At 38.5% G+C, this 20,058-nt stretch overlaps 1 protein-coding gene and 1 non-coding gene across 11 annotated transcripts in view; one reads left to right on the forward strand and one right to left on the reverse strand.

Moving 5' to 3' along the window:
- SLC44A1 (solute carrier family 44 member 1) overlaps window positions 1-20,058 on the reverse strand; it is a 220,135-nt gene that overhangs the window by 160,569 nt on the left and 39,508 nt on the right. For all 10 annotated transcript variants that reach the window (XM_060408984.1, XM_042242940.2, XM_060408981.1 and 7 more), the window contains one exon: window positions 2,668-2,757. In XM_060408984.1, coding sequence (XP_060264967.1) covers window positions 2,668-2,757 — 90 coding nt within the window. The remainder of the gene's footprint in view (window positions 1-2,667; window positions 2,758-20,058) is intronic.
- Window positions 19,531-19,603, forward strand: TRNAG-UCC (transfer RNA glycine (anticodon UCC)). The gene has a single exon. It is a non-coding gene; the product is annotated as a tRNA-Gly (tRNA).

Consider the following 20,058-nt stretch of genomic DNA (forward strand, 5'->3'; position numbering starts at 1 on the left):
AGGTAGGCAACAGAACTTTGAGATTTCTCCAGTTTCCACATGGTAAAATTTGATGTTAGCTCTACTCCAAGGAATGGTAATCCATAAAAAGAAACATTCCAAACCAAATAACACTATGCCTGCATTTAAAAGTACACACAATGGGTCTTAATTACTACCACACTGAAATCAACATTATATTAATTACCATTGCATTAAAACATTTCAGTAAACAAATAGCTCCTGACTCTCCAGTCACTCCCAAATCAGCCTATTAACATTAGTGATTGCACTTTCCTGAGCTATTTTAGCACAGAAAATCAAAAGCACCTTGGGAGGTAGGTACATATTTTTATAAACATAATTTTGAAAGGTCAGCTGCTATCTGTCCCAGAGGGAAACTCAGGAGGTGGGAAGAGGTTGTGGACTACTTCTATTAGCAAAGATATCTCCTCTACCCTTGGATGCTGGATTTCAGTTTCTACTCCATTAAACTAAGTAGACTCTTGAACAATATCTTACAAGTTCTAAGTTAGGAAATGAGTAATTCTGATGTTTTCAAAATATCCTAGATTTGGTGAAACAGAGCCATCTATTATTTTTAAAACTAACACTCTTTTATTTTACTGAACGTGTTATATCTCATCAAAGTTCCCTGTTTTCTTTCGCTTGGTTCAGGAGCTGGACTGGTGTCCACACTTCTGCCCATTACCCATGAAAAGGGTTGTTCTCAAATGATGTTTGCGAGGTAGGCAGTTGCAGAGAGACACAGAATAAGATTACCTAAAAAGTAGCAATAATGAAAAACAATAAGATTCCTTTAAAAAAAAAAAAGATATGGGGAAAAGATTAAATACACACACACTTGAGAGGGGGGGAAAAAAAAAGTGTGCCTAAGGTAGCAGATCATGGCATCTGGCCCATCACTTCAGGCAAATAGATGGGAAAACAATGGAAACAGTGACAGACTTCATTTTGGGGGGCTCCAAACTCACTGCAGACAGTGACTGCAGCCATGAAATTAAAGCATCTTTTAAGATGCTTGCTCCTTGGAAGAAAAGCTATGACCAACCTAGACAGTATATTAAAAAGCAGAGACATTACTTTGCCAACAAAGGTCCGTCTAGTCAAAGCTATGGTTTTTCCAGTAGTCATGTATGGATTCAGTTGGACTATAAAGAAAGCTGAGCACAGAAGAATTGATGCTTTTGAACTGTGGTGTTGGAAAAGACTCTTGAGAGTCCCTTGGACTGCAAGGAGATCCAACCAGTCCATCCTAAAGGAAATCAGTCCTCAATATTCATTGGAAGGACTGATGTTGAAGCTGAAACTGCAATACTTTGGCCATCTGATGTGAAGAACTGACTCATTTGAAAAGACTCTGATGCTGAGAAAGACTGAAGGCGGGAGAAGGGGACAACAGAGGATGAGATGGTTAGATGGCATCACAGACTTGATGGACATGAGTTTGTGCAAGCTTTGGGAGTTGGTGATGGACAGGGAAGCTTGGCACGCTGCAGTCCATAGGGTTGCAAAGAGTCAGACATGACTGAATGACTGAACTGAACTGAAGGTAGCATAATCGTGTTTCGAGTTGCAAAGACTCAGAGAGAGAGGACAATACTGTCTGCACAATTCCCTCGAGGGAGAAACAAGGTGACAGAAAAGAGCACTGGCCTGGAAGGTAAGAGACTGGGCTCTGTTCCCAGCTCTACTGTTAACTAGCGGTGTGGCCTCGGGATGGTCACTTTCATCTCTGTGGTCTGATGTTCTTGATGTGTATAATGAGGGTGATGGACCAGATGAGGATTTCTAAATGCTTTCCAGCTTGAAATATCAGCTAGCTCTAAAAGGACTGCTTTCTACCTCTTGTCCAGCCCAGCACAACGGCAGTGACACTAAAGTCCCTGAAGCCTGTGTGGAAACTCCTGCAGGGCAGACCGGGGATGCAATCTGAATAAACACAGCCCCAACGCTTTGCACCAGGTACTCTGCTCATCCATCCTCCATACCCATTGGAAAAACACCAGCTCCCATGATCCCTGACTGAGAAATGCCACTTATTTCCATAGGCAGAGCAGGCTGCAGGAGCCTAGTATGGGTAGAAAGAGGAAGAAGCAGGGAGCAACCAGACTCCCCTCTAAGAAGAACTCAAAAAAAATGTCACAACTGGGAGCATTGTAGACATCATCAAGAAAAACCTCTAATTTTATAGAAAGGCACATCAAGTCCCTGAAAAACTGACTGGCAAAAAAAAAAAATAACTGTCAGGACTGTGTGACTGGGTTGGATAAACACTCAGGACTCAACTCCATGACCACTACTCTGCTCAACACATGCATCAAGCTTAGAGTTCATGGATATTTATTTCAAAGGCTTTCTGGCTTTCTGAAATGATCTAGTCAAAGACAGAGTTTCAATTATTCCTTAATTTTGATCTCAGTTCTCATGCAAACCAAAAAAAAAAAAAAAAAGTCAAGGGGTACCAAATACCACTTAAGTGTATGGGAAAAAAAAAATAACCTAATTCTATGGTATCCTAGAACTTCCAGTTATAAGCAATTCAAGAGGGATTATTCATTTACAAATATAAATAAATATCTAAATAACAAGTTCCCTCTTCAAACCAACTCCCCATGATCCCCTTGAATCATGGGTTCATGTTCTGAGGATCTGTGAGCTTCTTACCATCCCAATGCAGAAGAGGATAAAAAGCAGCAGCCACGGTATGTCTGTGCAGCTACGGTCCTCCAGTGGCTTCCATTCTCGCTTGGAGCTCTAATTGAAAACACAAAATAAGAGAGTGGTAAATGTGAATTTTAGTTGAAGTGAGGAAGGCACAAACATAACACTGATATCTAAAACCCTGAACCTTTAAGATGCAACTCAAATATCTGTCACTTTTCTGTGAATTTTACCCTAATATCCATCTCTCTTCCTGGCCAGGATTGATGTCAGTGCTTTGGTGGTACCTCTCTTAGAGCAGTTAGCATGCTGAATTACTACCACTGAAGTGTGTCCCTAGCAGAATGTGAGCTTTGCATAAGAGACCACTTCTCATTTCCCAGCATCTTACACGATGCCTGAGGGTTCGTGGTATGTGGTCAGTACACACTTTGTAAAATGAATAAACAAATTCTTCCAACGTCAGTCTTAGTGGTAGCTTTTTCTTTGTGTGACTTTTGCCAGACTTAAAAATGTAGAACATGCTTTTCTACATGTTCTCATCTAGGAAGGAAGCTGAGTAAAATGAATTTCTGTTGAAGGCTTAGGAAACTTATGGGAAAAGTTCTGCAAAAAGGCGGCTAGGGCCTCCAGTGGCTTCCATGACAAGATACAGGAAACTATCCAGAAGGCTTGTCAGGAGGAAGGACACTAGCAGAAGGAGGCTGGAGAGAAGGGAACCCTCTAGTATAATCAGTATTCAGAATTCAAGAATGAGGACCCAGGGACTTCCCTGTTGTCCAGTGGATAAGACTTCACACCTTCAATGCAGGGGACCTGGGTTCCATCCCTGGTTGGGGAACTAAGATTTTACATACACAATTAGGCCCACATGCCACAATTAGAGAAGTTTGCGCTGTTCCAACAAAGAACCAGTGCAGCCAAAATAAATACTAAAATTTTTTAATTAAAAAAAAAAAAACCTATAAAAAAGAGTGGGGACACAGTTCTCAATCAAGTTTGCTTAGCTTTTCCTCCTTCTAAAAAAAATAATTTTTAACTTTGACAAACTGATGAAAGCTACAGATCCTTTTCTTAGGAGATAAGCATGTAGCTGCATAATTTTCTCAAAAAGTTTAGGGAATTCAGACCCCAGGTTACAAAACCCAACTTTAAAACATCTGCCTATTGATGTTAAGAGCAAAAATTTGGAGCTACAACCACTCCTTCCTGACCCCTAAATGCTAACCAGACAAATGCCTTTTCTTTTCAGTGCCTTAGACTCTGAGTTGTTCAACAAGGATAACAAAAACCCCACCACCCTTGATAGCTTGTTCTCAAACACCCACACAAGAAAACAAAAGAGCACTAGTTAGTCATGGGAAAAAACCTTACCCTAAGACTCTAACTAGCATTAAAAACCAAGTGCAAGTAGGCAGTTTTTTCCAGAGGAATGTAGCACTATGGAGAATGGATAAAGGACTCTGTCCTCTCCTTAGCTCTGTTATTAGGTAGCTAAACAATTTTAGATAAATCACTTCATCTCTCTGGGTGGCAGGAAGAAGTGAGATGAAATCTCTTAGGTTCCTTTCAGTTCTAAAAATCTATGATCAGGAATGTAGTTTTGTGAAAACTTGTGCAATGACCAAAAAAAAAAAAAACAAAACCAACCTGCAAAAATAGTTTGACATTATTCCCAGTGTTATTCAAATAAGAATGCCTGTATTGTGGGCTGTGTTTGGGAAGACAGTTGCTTCCAGTATGAGAAAGAATGTTTCTCTGTATTAAATAATTTCAATCTTGGATAATATCCATTACAGTAAAATTACTTACAAACACAGAATTTGGACACCTCTTTGAAATTCATTAAATTTACTCTAAGGTGATTTCCAGAACAAGGGCTACTTTGAAATACTATGTTTGCTTTTCTTAACAGTATGTATCAGGGGAAGGAGGGGGAACAAGTCTGATTGAGCATTCTCTTTATCCACAACATTTTTTTTTTAGTATCTTTACTTTAGACCAACATTCACATTTAATGCTTAAAATTTCACCTTTAACATAAAGACGGTAGAATTTCATTTTGACCAGAAAAACACAATGATTCAGTATCTCAAGAATTCAATTTACTGTGGGCAATTTCTGGGCCAAATACATAGAAAACCTCTCACGGGGGATGAGAAGTGGAGAGAGGATAGGGGTTAAATAAAAAACAGTCACAGAGTACAAAGTGGATCAGAAGAATACAAAAAAAGGGTGTGGTCACCCTCACTCAGATAAAGAAAAGCTTCTCCAGGAAGGGCAGTTCATCTCACTGGCTATGTTGAGGATTAAATGTGACCATCTATCACATAGTAAACACTAACTCTTGGTTATAATTCTTATTCTCCAATACTCACTTTTCAGTTAACCTTCTCCCTATTGCTAAAATATCCCCTTACCAGGTGGACCCTTTCACTGAAAGAATAGAAAGAATACTAAACTCACCTTTCCCCTTCTATTTAATAAAACTTCAACTTAATGGTGGCATCTTTCATTGTAGCTACTGTTTTTAAAGCTCTCAGTTATTGATTCCTATTAAATAGGCACTATACCCAAAGCTTTACACATATTACCTTTAAAACAGCTCTCTGATGCAGGTATCATCCTTATTGCACAGCTAAGAAACTCAGGCCCAAAAGTTAAATTATCAGACCAAGGTTTCACAACTGTGCAGTTGGGATCTGAACCCAAGCCTGTGGCCACAAAGCCAAATCCAGTGAGAATATCATTCATTTTACACTTAGTCAGTAAAGAACAAAAATACCTCCATTACTTTTTCCTCACACTGCAAACTTTCCTCACACTGCAAACTGCAACCCAATAATTTAAAATTCTATAGGCACAGAGAAAAAGAGTGATATGTTTTATAGGCCATGAAATTTCTCAAGCGAGTCAGGAAACCCAACAGTTGAAAAAATTTAAATGATTCTTTAACAGACTTAACCAAGTGGTAACTGGATTTAATGCTGTCTGTTTCTTCCAATTAAAATCCACATAGACCTAGAAAAAGTAAAATGTTTTCAAAAGCACTTTTTAAATGTGATTTTTATCCCTTTCTCAAATTCTGCATAAGGTTAATACAGGCTGTCAATCAGTGTTAGGTCTCTTCCCATTCACAGAATCTTACGTTACAGGAACTAAGTAAGACCAAAGGAATCATACAGTCCAAGTCTTTAAGTGACCAAGGGAAAAGAAAGAGACTTGCCTTGACTTGCTCAAGATCAACTGCTTGATCTTCAAAACAATTCTGTTAGTTATCATTATATAGTCCCAGTTTTTCAGCTTTGTAAAAGAGAAAACCAAGATTCAGAGAAAATAAGTGGAAAATTCACTACTGAAACCTGAGTCCTCAAACTCTAGTAGAGAGGTGGAAACTATAAGAAAGAATTAAGAAAATGCTTAAAAAAAAGAAAAAAAAAACCACGATAACAGAGATGAAGAATGCCTTTGTCAGGCTCATCAGTAAACTAAACACTTCCAAGTAAAGCTCAATAAATTCAAGAATAGGTCAACAGAAATTACCCAAAGTGAAACACAAAGAAAAAGAAAATTAAAATTAAGAACCCAGAACAGAATGTCCAAGAGCTATAGGATAATATCAAATGGTCTAACGTGTGTAACTGTAATCCCAGAAGAATAAATGGAGTGGAGGACATGTTAGAAATGCTGACAGAATTTTCCAAAAATAACAGAAGAAATCAAAGCATAGATCCAAGAAGCTGAGAGAATTCCAAGCAGGATAAATACAACACACACATGCACACATACACGCCCTACACAAACTATATTCAAAATGTTGAAAACCAAACACAGAGACATCATTTTGATGGCAGCAAGAGGGAGGAAAGGGCACACTGTACACAAAGAAGCAAACATTAAGCAAACTTCTTATCAGAAATTGTGCAAAGCAAAAAAAACCATGGGATGACCTCTTTTAATTACTGAAAGAATTAAAAAGAAAAAAGAAAAGCATTAGTAACTCAGAATTTTATACCCAGAGAAAATGCCTCTCAGAAATGAAGACTTTTTCAACAAAACCTAAGAGAATTTATCAGTAGCAAACTGAAGTACAAAAAATGTGAAAGTTATTCAGGCAGAAGAGTACGAGACAAACTTGGATACTACACAAAGAAATAAAGACTTTCAAAAACAGGTAAAATGAAGTTTTAAACTTTTCCATAATAAAGTATTTTTAAAATAAGGATGTAAATATATGTGCATAACAGCATTCACATTACAGTCTTCCTGTGCACTCTATAAGATTAATAACCTAGAAAGCAGAATTATAATTTTTACTACTAGTACTAGACCATAAAAAATAAATCTAAATCAGATCACAGCTGATGTCTGCCTGATGTTTGTATTATATTCATATCTTTAAAGTTAGGGAGGAACAATGTTTAACATTTTCACATTCCTTCCTACATTTTACACAGCATAGATTTTAAAACAAAACAAAACCAACTTCCATAATATCTCTTTCAGAAGTCATAGTACAGGTAACTACATCCTAGACTTCACACGCACCATTAGCCCTAACAGTTAAAACCGAGGCATTCTGATGAATTTGATTTCATAGGAAGTAAATCCTGTGAAAAGTTCTGTCTTAGATTTCCATGTTATTTCAAGTGAAGATACCAGTTGTTGAGTAAATGTTTTTGTAGATAACAGTCACTCACAAAGGTTTTGGCAAGTGATATGTTACAACCAGTGAGTCAAATCAGGCATCACTGGAGGGCATCAGCAGTAACAGGGCAGGCAAGGTGGGCCAAGCCAGGGAACCAACCAGGCAGGAAAAGGTCTGACCGGTGTGAATCTAGTTCACAGAAACAGGAGGGGCTGGAAGACATAAAAGGATCAGAGAGGCAATAGCAACAATCCAGACGTAAGACAAAAAGTCAGCGAGGTCTCAAATTTGGAAACAAGCAGGGTCTAAACTCCAGGATGTCAAAGATCCGGGTGATACCTAACGGCAAAGACCGAATGCCCCCTGTCCTCTTTTTATACTCTGCATACTGTCTGTTTGACTCTCTTCTAATTAAGATTGATATACAAAGATTCCCAAAAGACTCCTATCATAACTCAGTATTATTACCTAGTGCTATGAGTCTTTCCTTGATCCATGAGATTTTTGTAAACATGATGTGACAATAATGAAAAATGTGCCTTAAACAACAGTATTGCAAATTATATAAGAAGTTACTTAACTTTCCAGGTAACACTCTTAAGCATTCTGTCGGTTCTTCAAATAAATACTGCTGCTGCTGCTGCTGCTAAGTCGCGTCAGTCGTGTCCGACTCTGTGCGACCCCATAGACGGAACACCATACAAAGAATCTGAGATCCAAAGCCAGGTAAGATAGCCCCCTACCCTCACAAAGCTTTAGTTTAGCAAGAGAGGCAACCTGAGGACTTGGTAACATAAGCGATGTCAAAATAAAGATGTGTAAAAAGTACTACAGGAATAGAGATGGGGAACCATTAAGCAAACATTTGTAAGATTTGTTGAAATTACCTCATAAACTTCTGAAGCAAACACTAAAAAATGATTCTCTGTTGTCTAAAATAGAATGTGTTTTGTGCCCAAAACATACTAAAAATTCTTTTTAGCTCTGATGGGAAATATTGACTGCCAAATAAGAATTATTCCACTCAGAAATGTGTAGTAGTAAACAAACAGAACATTAAGTTGATTAAAAACACACACACACACACACACACACACACACAAATCAGCCATTTTTCTCTTCGCAGCCATTAAGATTTCTCTATACTACATTTTATGGCTGCTTCACTTAGATAAAGGCCTTTCGGTTTTGGAAAAGAGAAAACATATTGTCCTTTGTTTTCTGGTATAATTAGTGCAGGGCTATATTTATTAAGCTAACTAGAATAATATTTTCATGTTGATGTCATTGAGATTCCCACTAATACTGAGTTAAGTAGTATCTGGTTACATACATCCAGAGTCACTGTAAGCTGGAATTTCTGATAGGCTAAAGGACTAGAGGCTCCCCCTTGTTATTTTCCCAGAGCAAGCTAAAGAACTGCATTCTCCTTCATTCAAAGCAATAATATAAGTGGCAATCTGGGAGGGTGGTCCAAAGAAAGAAAAGTAGGGTATAGGTAGTATTAGCCCTGAAAATAAAGGACAAACCAGAGTCAATTCCAACACCATTTGGGCCAGCAGTTCATAACTACACCACTGCCCATGCCTCTGTGTTTTTATTAGTCAGGAGGTATACCACAATTATTCATTACTCATGGTTAAGTACTTAGAAATTTAAACAGAATCCAGATTATCATTATAAGGTTATCAACACTTGCTTATGATCCTATGGAACAGCAAAACGTAGAGTTAGACTGATTGGCCAGGGATTGCAATAAACTGAAGCCTACACCTAATGACAGGCGTACTAATGTCATCCTTCCTGTGTGCCTACCTCTCTACAACACAGATCCATCCACCTTGCCTTTCCTAGATTCCAATGAAAAGGCAACTCTGTATGTGAACGCTAAAGCAAGCTAAGATGTGGCCTTTCGCCCAGATTTCCAGGATGTATCCTTGGAAAGTGTCCATTACTTCTTTGAATAATCAAATTCCCTCTCTCCAATTTTCTTTGACCACCACAGTCTCTATTTTCTGGGTAAACAGACCACCTCTGAAATAGGATCATAGTTCCAGCAGCTCTACTCCTTGGCACAACCAGAAAGCCACTAGTCACTGAATTCATCTCCAAGGTCACTACTATAGACATTTGTGATTTAAGCACATATGTCGTAAGTACTGGGCTATATGTGAAGACTTTATTTTGTTCATGCCAATCTGCTTTACAGAAAAACCTCCAGTGTTAAAGACAGATAGTCATATACTTCAAATCTTCAAATCTCCCTCCAAGGACTTAGTGGTTCATTAAATTCCCCAATATGCTTTTATTTGCACAGAGTAGTAACAAAAGAATAAAAGAGCTGATGTGTATCACTTTTGCCACAATTTTCAGTAGAGTGAGCAGACCTGATGAAGTTGGATAGCAATAAAACATGGAGGCTTTCAGCTTTCTGTTCACAGCACCTGAAAATAAAATCTTGTAATAGGATTTTGAAAGACATTGCCTGTCCTTTGGGAAAGCTCTCTCAAGGATTTGGAGTGCATAACTACGTACAGTTACCATAAGTAATCCGTTTCATTTGCTAAGCCTGGTGATAGCAATTCATATTTGAAAAGGAAAAATAAAAGCATGATTTTAACAGGCAGTTAAAGGTAATAAGCTACATTGAGTGGAAAGATACAGGCATCTGTGTCCAACTGCTTTTCTTAGTTCATGAACTTTATGCTAAACCACAAACATTCCTCTGTTTAAGGAAAAAGAGTGAAATGGCAATGATAGGCGCTCTAAGTTATGCATTTACGCAGTGACAGAAAGATCATGGGGAGATATGTTGCCAATGACTTCATTCTTTCCCTGAATGCCCTAAAAAAAAAACACCAAAACTGTGGGTTTGTTACAAAGATGTCCTTCTTCCATCAGACATCCCAGGGTCTGTCTTTCTTGTACATGAGCACATGACAATTACTGGACAGGGGCCATTATTCCTCCTGCCCTACAACGTAGCTCACAGCATATTTTACCTCCATGAGCAAAGAAACACCATCAAAATTATACAGATAAACCTTGTCTGTAACCCTTGAATAGTATTTCTAACTTGCCTTTCTTCTGAATCAGTGGAAAGTAACATTTTTAATTTAAAATTAGTATTTTGTTTTAATTATACAGTTTTTATGGGCTTCATTTCTCCCCCATCACAGCCTACAAGTGTTAGAATATCTTCAGTACTTGGTGACACCAAGGGCAGACAGATAGGACCAAAGCTGTACTTTGCACCTCCAACCTACTATAGTACAGCCAGTTTCCTGTAGCTAATGGATTTACTGACTTTTAAAGCAGGAACTCACAGGTACTCAAGATGGGATTCTCATTCCAACCTTGCTTCCTTTCCCTGATGCAATGGCTAAGAACTGACTTATGAAGAATATGATGACTTATGGAGAAGAAACATGAAGACTACTCCGATCCTATATCATAGCTAATGGGTAAGTGGAAGTGAGTAAATTTACGTCTTAAATCAAAATTAGATCTTGTCTTTGGCAATGAAGATGTCTTTAGTCTTACAGTAATCGTGCACAGAAATAAATATATGTTCAGTTCTGTGGCAGTGCCTAAAAACTCTGAAGGGAAAAATTCCTATTATAGGTAAATAATTTATGAAAATATAGATTACATTCCTTTCTTTGGAGTTACTATTATACACTATGATCATACTACCATCACAATAATTATTATTTCACATTATAATTACTTACTTCTCTAGTAGATGGTGAGTTTTTTGAGAGTAAGGATAATGTTTCTATTTTTTTTGTTTAAATCAGGGATCAGTAAGCACTTAAAATTCTTCAAGAGGAAACCTACTCCACATGAAACAATGTGTAGAGAACCTTGCCCTAAGTGGTTGAATTATATAATGGCTATTCTTCCAAACTTACTGCCTACTTCAGGGCAAGGACTTGTTGGTTTTATTCATTGCTATGTCACCAGTAGAAGAACAGTGTCTAGCACATAATAGGCTCTCAGTAAATTTATTTAATGGATGAATGAACAAGGCAAGGTCTTTCACCATTCAAGTAGCATAATGTTTGAGCAAACGTCCTCACTGTCTCCTGCATAAGATCATTTCCCTAAAAAGCATTCTATTGCATCACAGGCTGGCTCCTTTTCCTACAGATATTACACATTTATAGCATTTCCCAGAGAGGTTTGTCAATAGGGTCTATGAGAAAAACAAATTCTAGATTTAAGTAAGTTTTAGAAATTCTAGTTAATGAAGTCTAGTCTTTTCAGTAGGACTTCTCTGAGACCTTATTTTGAGACTCTCCAAAACATATTTGACCACCCACAGACTGGGAGACGTGAATACAGACAGTGCCAATCTTCCTCCAAATGCATGTCTGCAAACCAGAGCATAAGGGTTCATGGTTAGGATGGATGCTCCCACTGAAAAGTACTCAGAAGAAAAGGCTGATGGCACTGGTTAAAACTATGCTGAAACTCATAAAAAGAGAATGAAACCTTGCCATCTGCAACAACATGGATGGATGTGGAGGGTATTAATGCTAAGTGAAATAAATCAGACAGAGGAAGACAAATATTAGTATCACTTATATGCTGAATAAAAAATATAACAAACTATTGAATGTAACAAAAAAACAAGTAGAGAGAACAAAGTAGCAGTTACTAGTGGGGAGATGGAAGGGAGAGGGGCAATATAGGGGTAGGGGATTAAGAGCAATAAATTGTTAGGTATAAAATAAGCTACATGGATATATCATACAATACAGAGAATACAGCCAACATTTTACAAAAGCTGTAAATGGAGTACAACCTTTAAAAATTGTGAATCATTATGTTGTACACTTGTAACTTAATATGGCATATCAACTATACTTCAATTTTTAAAAAAAAGACTCTTCTGAAACTGAAAGCAATGTATCAGTTAGACATTTCTGGAAAGTAACTTGGTGATACATTTCAAATAACTCAAAGTAATCCAAAACATTAAAAAAAACTGCATGTGGGATGTCCAATACAGTGCTATTATGAGAAAAAAATTAGAAATTAACTACTAATAGAAAATAGTTAAAAATGAGAATGAAATATTAGCAACCATAAGGATAAAGAGTTGCACAGTAACATATAAAATGATAATGATAAAAAGCTGTGTTCAGAAACAGGGTATAAAAGTATGCCATGCTCTGAGTATACAATTTATAAAATAGTCTATCCCAAGGTACAAGCATTAGAAAAGGATAGTGTAGTTTTTAAACAGTTAGACTTATAGTGCATTTTTTACTTCCATTTATGCTATTTAATTATGGAAGAAATAACAAAAATAAATATTAACTCCCATTTCTCCAGATCATGCTTTTTCTACTTCCTCAATATAGGCTCAGCTATAAATAGATGCACAATGAAAACAACCAGAATGTATTTAAGTCATTCTATCTGCCACTTATTGACAAGAGATAAGAACATTTCAAACTTCACTAGAAACCAGTAATATCTGAGAGGTGAAGTTGCTCAGTCGTGTCTGATTCTCCGTGACCCCATGGACTGTAGCCTACCTGGCTCCTCCGTCCATGGGATTTTCCAGGCAAGAGTACTGGAGTGGGTAGTACACCCTAATAAATATTACAGAGGAAATACACCAGTGTAGTGAGAGATGTATACAGCGTATACAGCCAATAAGCACTAAAAAAAGCAGGGATGTGAAGCAGGTAGTTGAGCCCTAAGGCCCATGATCACTCGACTCTGCCCTGTTTATTGTGGTTACTACATCCTGTATATAGGGCTTCCCTGGTGGCTCAGAGGTTCAAGTGTCTGCCTGGAATGAGGGAGACCGTATCGTGTATGGACATAAGGAACAGACTTGTGGTTACCAAAGGATAGATGCAGTGGACTGGGAGTTTGGGATTAGCAGATGCAAAGTACTATATATAGACTGGATAAACAACAAGGTCCTACCGTACGTATAGCACAGGGAACTATATTCAATATTCTGTAATAAACCTTAATAGGAAAGAATATAAAAAAGAACACATATATTTATAACTGAGTCACTTTGCTGAACAGCAGAAATTAACAAAACATTGTAAATTATCTTCAATAAAAAATTTAATTAAAAAAAAAGAATCTTGTATGGACACTGTGGATGGTTGGATGTGGAAAGGAAGGGAGGAGGAAATAAGAGGCATAAAATTACAGTTTACCGTTGAACAATGCAAAGGTTAGGGGCATCTAACCCCATTCAGTCAAAAATCTGCATATGACTTTTATAGTCAACCCTCTGTATCCATGCTTCTTCCATATCCTGATTCTGTTCTGGAGGATTCAACCACCCACAGATCATGTGGAACTGTGGTATTTACTGCTGGAAAAATCTGAGAACAAGTAGACCCACGCAGTTTAAACCCATGCTGTTCAAGGGTCAAATGAACAGCAAAAATACCATAGTACATTCTGTGGCTTATTTTATCTAAATTGATTGTTTGCATGGCTAATATTTCTTCTTACAGGAAAATTATAGGACATAACCAAGAATAACATATTTTTAAACATATTTTGATTTCAAAGATAATTTCCAAATGTCCAAATATTACTGCTGATATTTGAAGAAAACACCTGTAGTGGTGTTTAACAGGTGGAAACAAACAGTTGTTTCCTCCTAGCCTTCCATAACTTCCATCTATATTTTGCATAGCATTTGTTTGGATTTCAAGAGTAATAATTATTTAAAACGCTACTTTGCTATTAGGAAATCACATACAAATGCCTATCAACTGATGAATCAGTTCAGTTCAGTTGCTCAGTCGTGTCCGACTCTTTGCGACCCCATGAATCGCAGCAAGCCAGGTCTCCCTGTCCATCACCAACTACCAGAGTTCACTCAAACTCACGTCCATCGAGGCGTTGATGTCATCCAGCCATCTCATCCTCTGTCGTCCCCTTTTCCTCCTGCTCCCAATCCCTCCCAGCATCAGAGTCTTTTCCAATGAGTCAAATCTTCGCATGAGGTGGCCAAAGTAATGGAGTTTCAGCCTTAGCTTCATTCCTTTCAAAGAACACCCAGGGCTGATCTCCTTTAGAATGGACAGGTTGGATCTCCTTGCAGTCCAAGGGACTCTCAAGAGTCTTCTCCAACACCACAGTTCAAAAGCATCAATTCTTCGGCACTCAGCCTTCTTCACAGTCCAACTCTCACATCCATACATGACCACTGGAAAAACCATAGCCTTGACTAGATGGACCTTAGTCGGCAAAGTAATGTCTCTGCTTTGGAATATGCTATCTAGGTTGGTCATAACTTTTCTTCCAAGGAGTAAGCGTCTTTTAATTTCATGGCTGCAGTCACCATCTGCAGTGATTTTGGAGCCCAGAAAAATAAAGTTTGACACTGTTTCCACTGTTTCCCCAACTGATGAATAGATACATACAAATGTGATTTATCCCATAGCATGGTAGATACATTTTGGAATAAAAAGGAATGAATCATGAAACACACTATAACATGGATGAACTTTGAAAACAATGTACCTGAAAAAAGCCAAACACAGAGTCCACATTTTATTGTACATAATTCTGTTTATATGAAATGTCCAGAATAGGCAAATTTATAGAAAGAGAAAATAGTGTTTGCCGAGGGTTGGACTGGAGTTGAGGGGAATGGGGAATGACTGCTAATAGTATAAGGTTTCTTCAGAGGATGATGAAAATGTTCTAAAATTGATTGCAGTGATCAAAACTCAGTGGACATACTCAAAATCATTGAGCAGTACACTTAAGATGGGTAAATCATATAGTATATGGTTACATCTCAATAGAGTCGTTGTATGTATAAGAAAACCTGCACTAAAGGGGGGTCATTCTGGCCACTTCACATATGGAGTTTTACTGACAGACTCCATATGAACACTTTTAATATAGCTCCACTAGGTATACAAGATAAAAGCAAAATAGTTTAAGGTAAAGAGCTGGGTAATAGTAAAATTTGATGAAAGAAAACATTTTTCTTCTGAGAAATTAGAAATTACAAGAATTAAAGTGTAGATTTTCATTCCCTTTGTACGTAGCACAAGGGGAAAAGAGAAGTAAGGTTACAGAGAACTGAAATATAAGGTTGTCGTTGTTGCTTAGTCACTAAGTCGTGTCCAACTCTTTTGCGACCCCATGGGCTGTAGCTGCCAGGCTCCTCTGTCCATGGGGATTTCCCAGGCAACAATACTGGAGTGGGTTGCCATGTCCTTCTCCAGGGGATCTTTGCGACCCAGGAATCAAACCCAAGTCTCCTGCATTAGCAGGCAGATTCTTTACTACTGAGCCACCTGGGAAGCCCGAAATATAAGATAAAACAGATGAAAGTAGAGAGAGAAAAGTCATCTTTTAAAGAGACCAAAGGACACACAAACCAAGGCAAAACTAGACCATGGTATTAAACACAGCTACAGAAAGTACTTGTCAGAAAAAGGGGGCCAGGTGGAGAAGTGCGCACACATGTACTATTTATTCAGCACCTCTTGGGTGCCAGGATCTGTAATCGGCCAATTATAGTGACAAATAGGGAGAAGGCAATGGCACCCCACTCCAGTACTCTTGCCTGGAGAATCTCATGGACGGAGGAGCCTGGTGGGCTGCAGTCCAGGGGGTCACTAGGAGTCGGACATGACTGAGCGACTTCACTTTCACTTTTCACTTTCATGCATTGGAGAAGCAAATGGCAACCCACTCCAGTGTTCTTGCCTGGAGAATCCTAGGGACGGGGGGAGCCTGGTGGGCTGCTGTCTGTGAGGTCACACAGAGTCAGACATGACTGAAGTGACTTAGCAGCAGCAGCAGTGACAAATAACCATCTGAAAGATACACTGACACTGGTCTTCCAAACTGTTTTGGGGAAGGGGTGCCAGGGCAGCAGACTCTAGAACACTGAATAGACAATTCAGGATACTGAGCTGCTGTGCCATGAGTCATCCAGTCTACTCCCCTTCCTCTGATTCCATGTCGTTAGGCGACCTCACTGTCCTCTGGCTTCCCACAAATTGACAAGCAGTGTGCATAACATAACTACAGAACTTCAGAAAATAAAGCAATGGAGCAATAGAAGTTATTGTATACGCAGAGAGTCTGGAAGAATATTTACAGACTAAGCTGTGAACAACTGTTATCTCATGAGGTGGGATCGGAAAGGACTCTTTTTTTTTAAATTTTTTACTTTTGGAAAGGACTCTTTATATGTATCCATATTTGGGTTGGATTTTTAAATAATCACTGCTTTTCTATTAGGCATAAATATGATAGTTCTTAAATAATAATTTGGCTTTACCTTAATACTAGCTAAGCTGACAAAAATCTTCTGGTCTTTTATAGGTCAGTTTAATAAATTAGCCTCCCGAGATGATGCATGAGTCTTAAGCCTATGGTTTACATGAATCTACTATTAACAAAAGTATGGACTCATAAAGTAAAATCAAGATTCTGAGCCTTGAAGCCCCAGGGCTTGGTGAATTCTAGAAACAACAGTTGGTCAAGCTTCCTGGCAGCCATCAACTGGGCTTCTTTGGTAAAGCCTGAACCACACCAAGGACTCTGCATTCAAATTATATAAGCAGAAAATATTAAGGAGTTATAACTTAGAATCCCTCTAGAGAATGTTTCCTAGCATTTTAGCCTAATTTAACAAACAGGCATCTCCAAGAACAGCAGACCGGCTTTAGCCAATAAACTTTGAAAGAAAAGAGGCTGATTCTGTACCACCAACCAAAACCCTTTCCCTGCCCATGAATAGATCAGAACCATGGAGGAAGTGCTAGAAGCATAAGATTCCTAGGTTTAGCCTGGCCCTAGAGACTGAATCCTAAGTCTAACTACCCAACTCCAGCCCAGGTTTAAAAAGAAAGGTCAGAGTAGCCTGTAGTAGATGCCACTGGATGGTATCAATACTTCAGCATCAAAACCAGCTGGCCCTCAGCTACTCCAAAGTATGGCCAACTGGTTACCTCCAAACGACTCTGGGTCTGAGAATGCTATGTTGTCACAAAGCCCCCAGTTCCTACTTCTTGATAAATCCAACTACTAAAATCAAGATATCAGTTATTTAAGTCTAAAATGGAAAAGAACAATACAAAAGAATCAAGCATTAAATTATCCATGGATTAGACTATTTCCGACCCTTCCAATCCTGAGAAACAATGGTCTCACAAATCAGCAAAGGTTTCTAGGAGAAGCAGAATTAAAGAAAACCAGTTAAAGACCTAAAGTGATTAAAGAAAACTCACACATAAGACTAGGAACATCCAAGTAAGTGAGGAGGAACATCGAGGCATCAAATTAATAGCCCTATACATGACAGATACTAAACTTGCTCTTAAAAAAAAAAAAAATCAACCAAGAATAACGAATGTTAATGGAGCAACCTTGACTAAATAAATGCTCTGAAAATATGAGCATCTGTAAATCTCCATGCCCAATGAGTCATTAAAGCATCCCACTCATAAGAAACCATTTCTGTCCACCTCCAATGCAAAGTCTCAAGCTCAGGCAGATCTCATTTATACCTTAACTGGTTTGTATCCAATTTTGGCAAACCATCTTTCCCATCAGTCAGTCTTCTATGTGTCTGTTAAAGCTACTTTTCTCACAAGATTAATTATTTATTAGCCCCTTAAAAGTAACAACTTTTTCTTTCTCTCTCTATACCTTTATCTCACCTCTATGTCAACTGTTCTTTCCCTGCTGCCCAAAGTAATGATTCTCAATTATAGACTTCAAACAACTATACCACTTCTAAAGATACTATTCCCGTCTTTAGTATATCTCCACTTCTCTGAAATCCAATTAAATTCTGCTTCTTTGCATGAAGTTGACCTTATAATAAACTAATCTTCTGTTAACTACAGATTTGTTGTTCAGTCATATCTGACTCTTTGCAACCCCATGGACCACAGCATGCCAGGCTTCCTTGTCCTTCACCATCTCCCGAAGTGTGCTTAAACTGTTGCCCATTGAGTTGGTGATGGCATTCAACCATCTTATCCTCTGTCGTCCCTTCTTCTGCCTTCAATCTTTCCCAGCACTGGGGTCTTTTCCAATGAGTTGACTCTTTGCTTCAGGTGGCCAAAGTACTGATGTTTCACTTTCAGCATCAGTCCTTCCAATGTATATTCAGGACTGACTTCCTTTAGGACTGACTGGTTTGATCTTCTTACAGTCCAAGGGGCTCTCAAGAATCTTCTCCAACACAGATATGATCACAAAAAACAACCTATTCCAAGATGGTACATTTAAGACTGGGGTACAAAATGACCAGCTAGCAGTCCACTGTGGAATAACAGTGCAAGCCCCTGATAGAATCCCTACAGCCAACAAACAGGAGGTAGGACTCCAAGGCTCCATACTTTGCTGCTTTTAACCCTGACAATACCTTGGCTCCCTGGCCACAATGAGACACATCTTTGGCCTCCCAGTGTGCTATAAATATCACTTGGGTCACATCATCATTGTCTAGACACAAGTTTTTGTGCTCTCACCAATGAAAATGATCAGAGTGATTGAACAATATCAAAGGGAGAATTAAAAAACAGAGACGAGAATACAAGTATCCAGAGATAGCAAAACACATGCCCCAATGCCAAGAGTATCATGGACTTTGGAGGAACAAATCAAGGGGAAAAGACCCTCTGCTCTGGTCCAACTGTTCTTTTTCTGCTAAGTGAATTGCCTAGCAATACCTCTCCCCTTAGTCCTCAGTCTAAGGGGAAGTACAATTTGGCCCCAAAGGGGTTATTCCTAGTGTAGGTCCCAACCACCCCACAGGGATCTTTCCATTCCAGAGATCCTTTGTAGGTCCAAAACCCCGTGTGGTACAAGTCCAGCTCAAGGAACCCTCCGTGATACAACACAGTGGATGATTACTCCCAACTGTCTCTGCTTTCTGGGGGAGGCAGCTTCAAGCAGAAATGTGTGCTGGCCTGAGGTTAATCTCTAGGTGGTTTTTCAGCATCCTCTGTCACCTCTGTAGAAGGGGTGTGCTGCAGCTGGCATGTACCAGCTCCTGAGCACCCAACTTCATGTTGGTAGCCTGGTGGGAGTACTTATACCATGGAAATCTGCAAATGTGACAAATCTGGGCATTTTATTTCTTTAATGTTGTTACCATTAACCAATACACCACTACTTATGCCTGTCTGTCATGCAATTTGTGACTTTTTGTTTTATATAGAAAAAGTTTGGAGGGGGGGACTTTCCTGGTGGTCTAGTGGTTAAGACTCTGTACTTCCACTGCAGGGGGCCCAGATTCAATCCCTGGTTGGGAAACTAAGGTTCCCCCATGCTGCAATGCAGGCAAAAAAAAATTTTTTTTTTTTTGCATAGCCAAATCAGTTTGACTTTGTACCTTTTCAAACTGCTTTTAAACTTTTCAATGATTTGATTTTTTCTTCTACTTATTTACAGTCTCATAAAATTAATTTTAATGTATGAATTATCTGAAAAATTTTAACTACTAAATATAATGACATCAATTGCCTGTTGATTCAAAATGGCCCCTTTAGAGAGACGTTATGGGGAGGGAGGTGGGAGAGGGGTTCATGTTTGGGAATGCATGTACACCCGTGGTGGATTCATGTCAATGTATGGCAAAACCAATACAGTATTGTAAAGTAAAATAAAGTAAAAATAAAAATTTTTTAAAAAATGGCCCCTTTAACAAATAACAAATTCTTATTTACAGTATGGTCTTATGTTTTCACTCTTCTCTCCCATTCACCTAT

Source organism: Ovis aries, chromosome 2 (assembly GCF_016772045.2).
Source record: "Ovis aries strain OAR_USU_Benz2616 breed Rambouillet chromosome 2, ARS-UI_Ramb_v3.0, whole genome shotgun sequence".
Classification (NCBI taxonomy): Eukaryota; Metazoa; Chordata; class Mammalia; order Artiodactyla; family Bovidae; genus Ovis; species Ovis aries.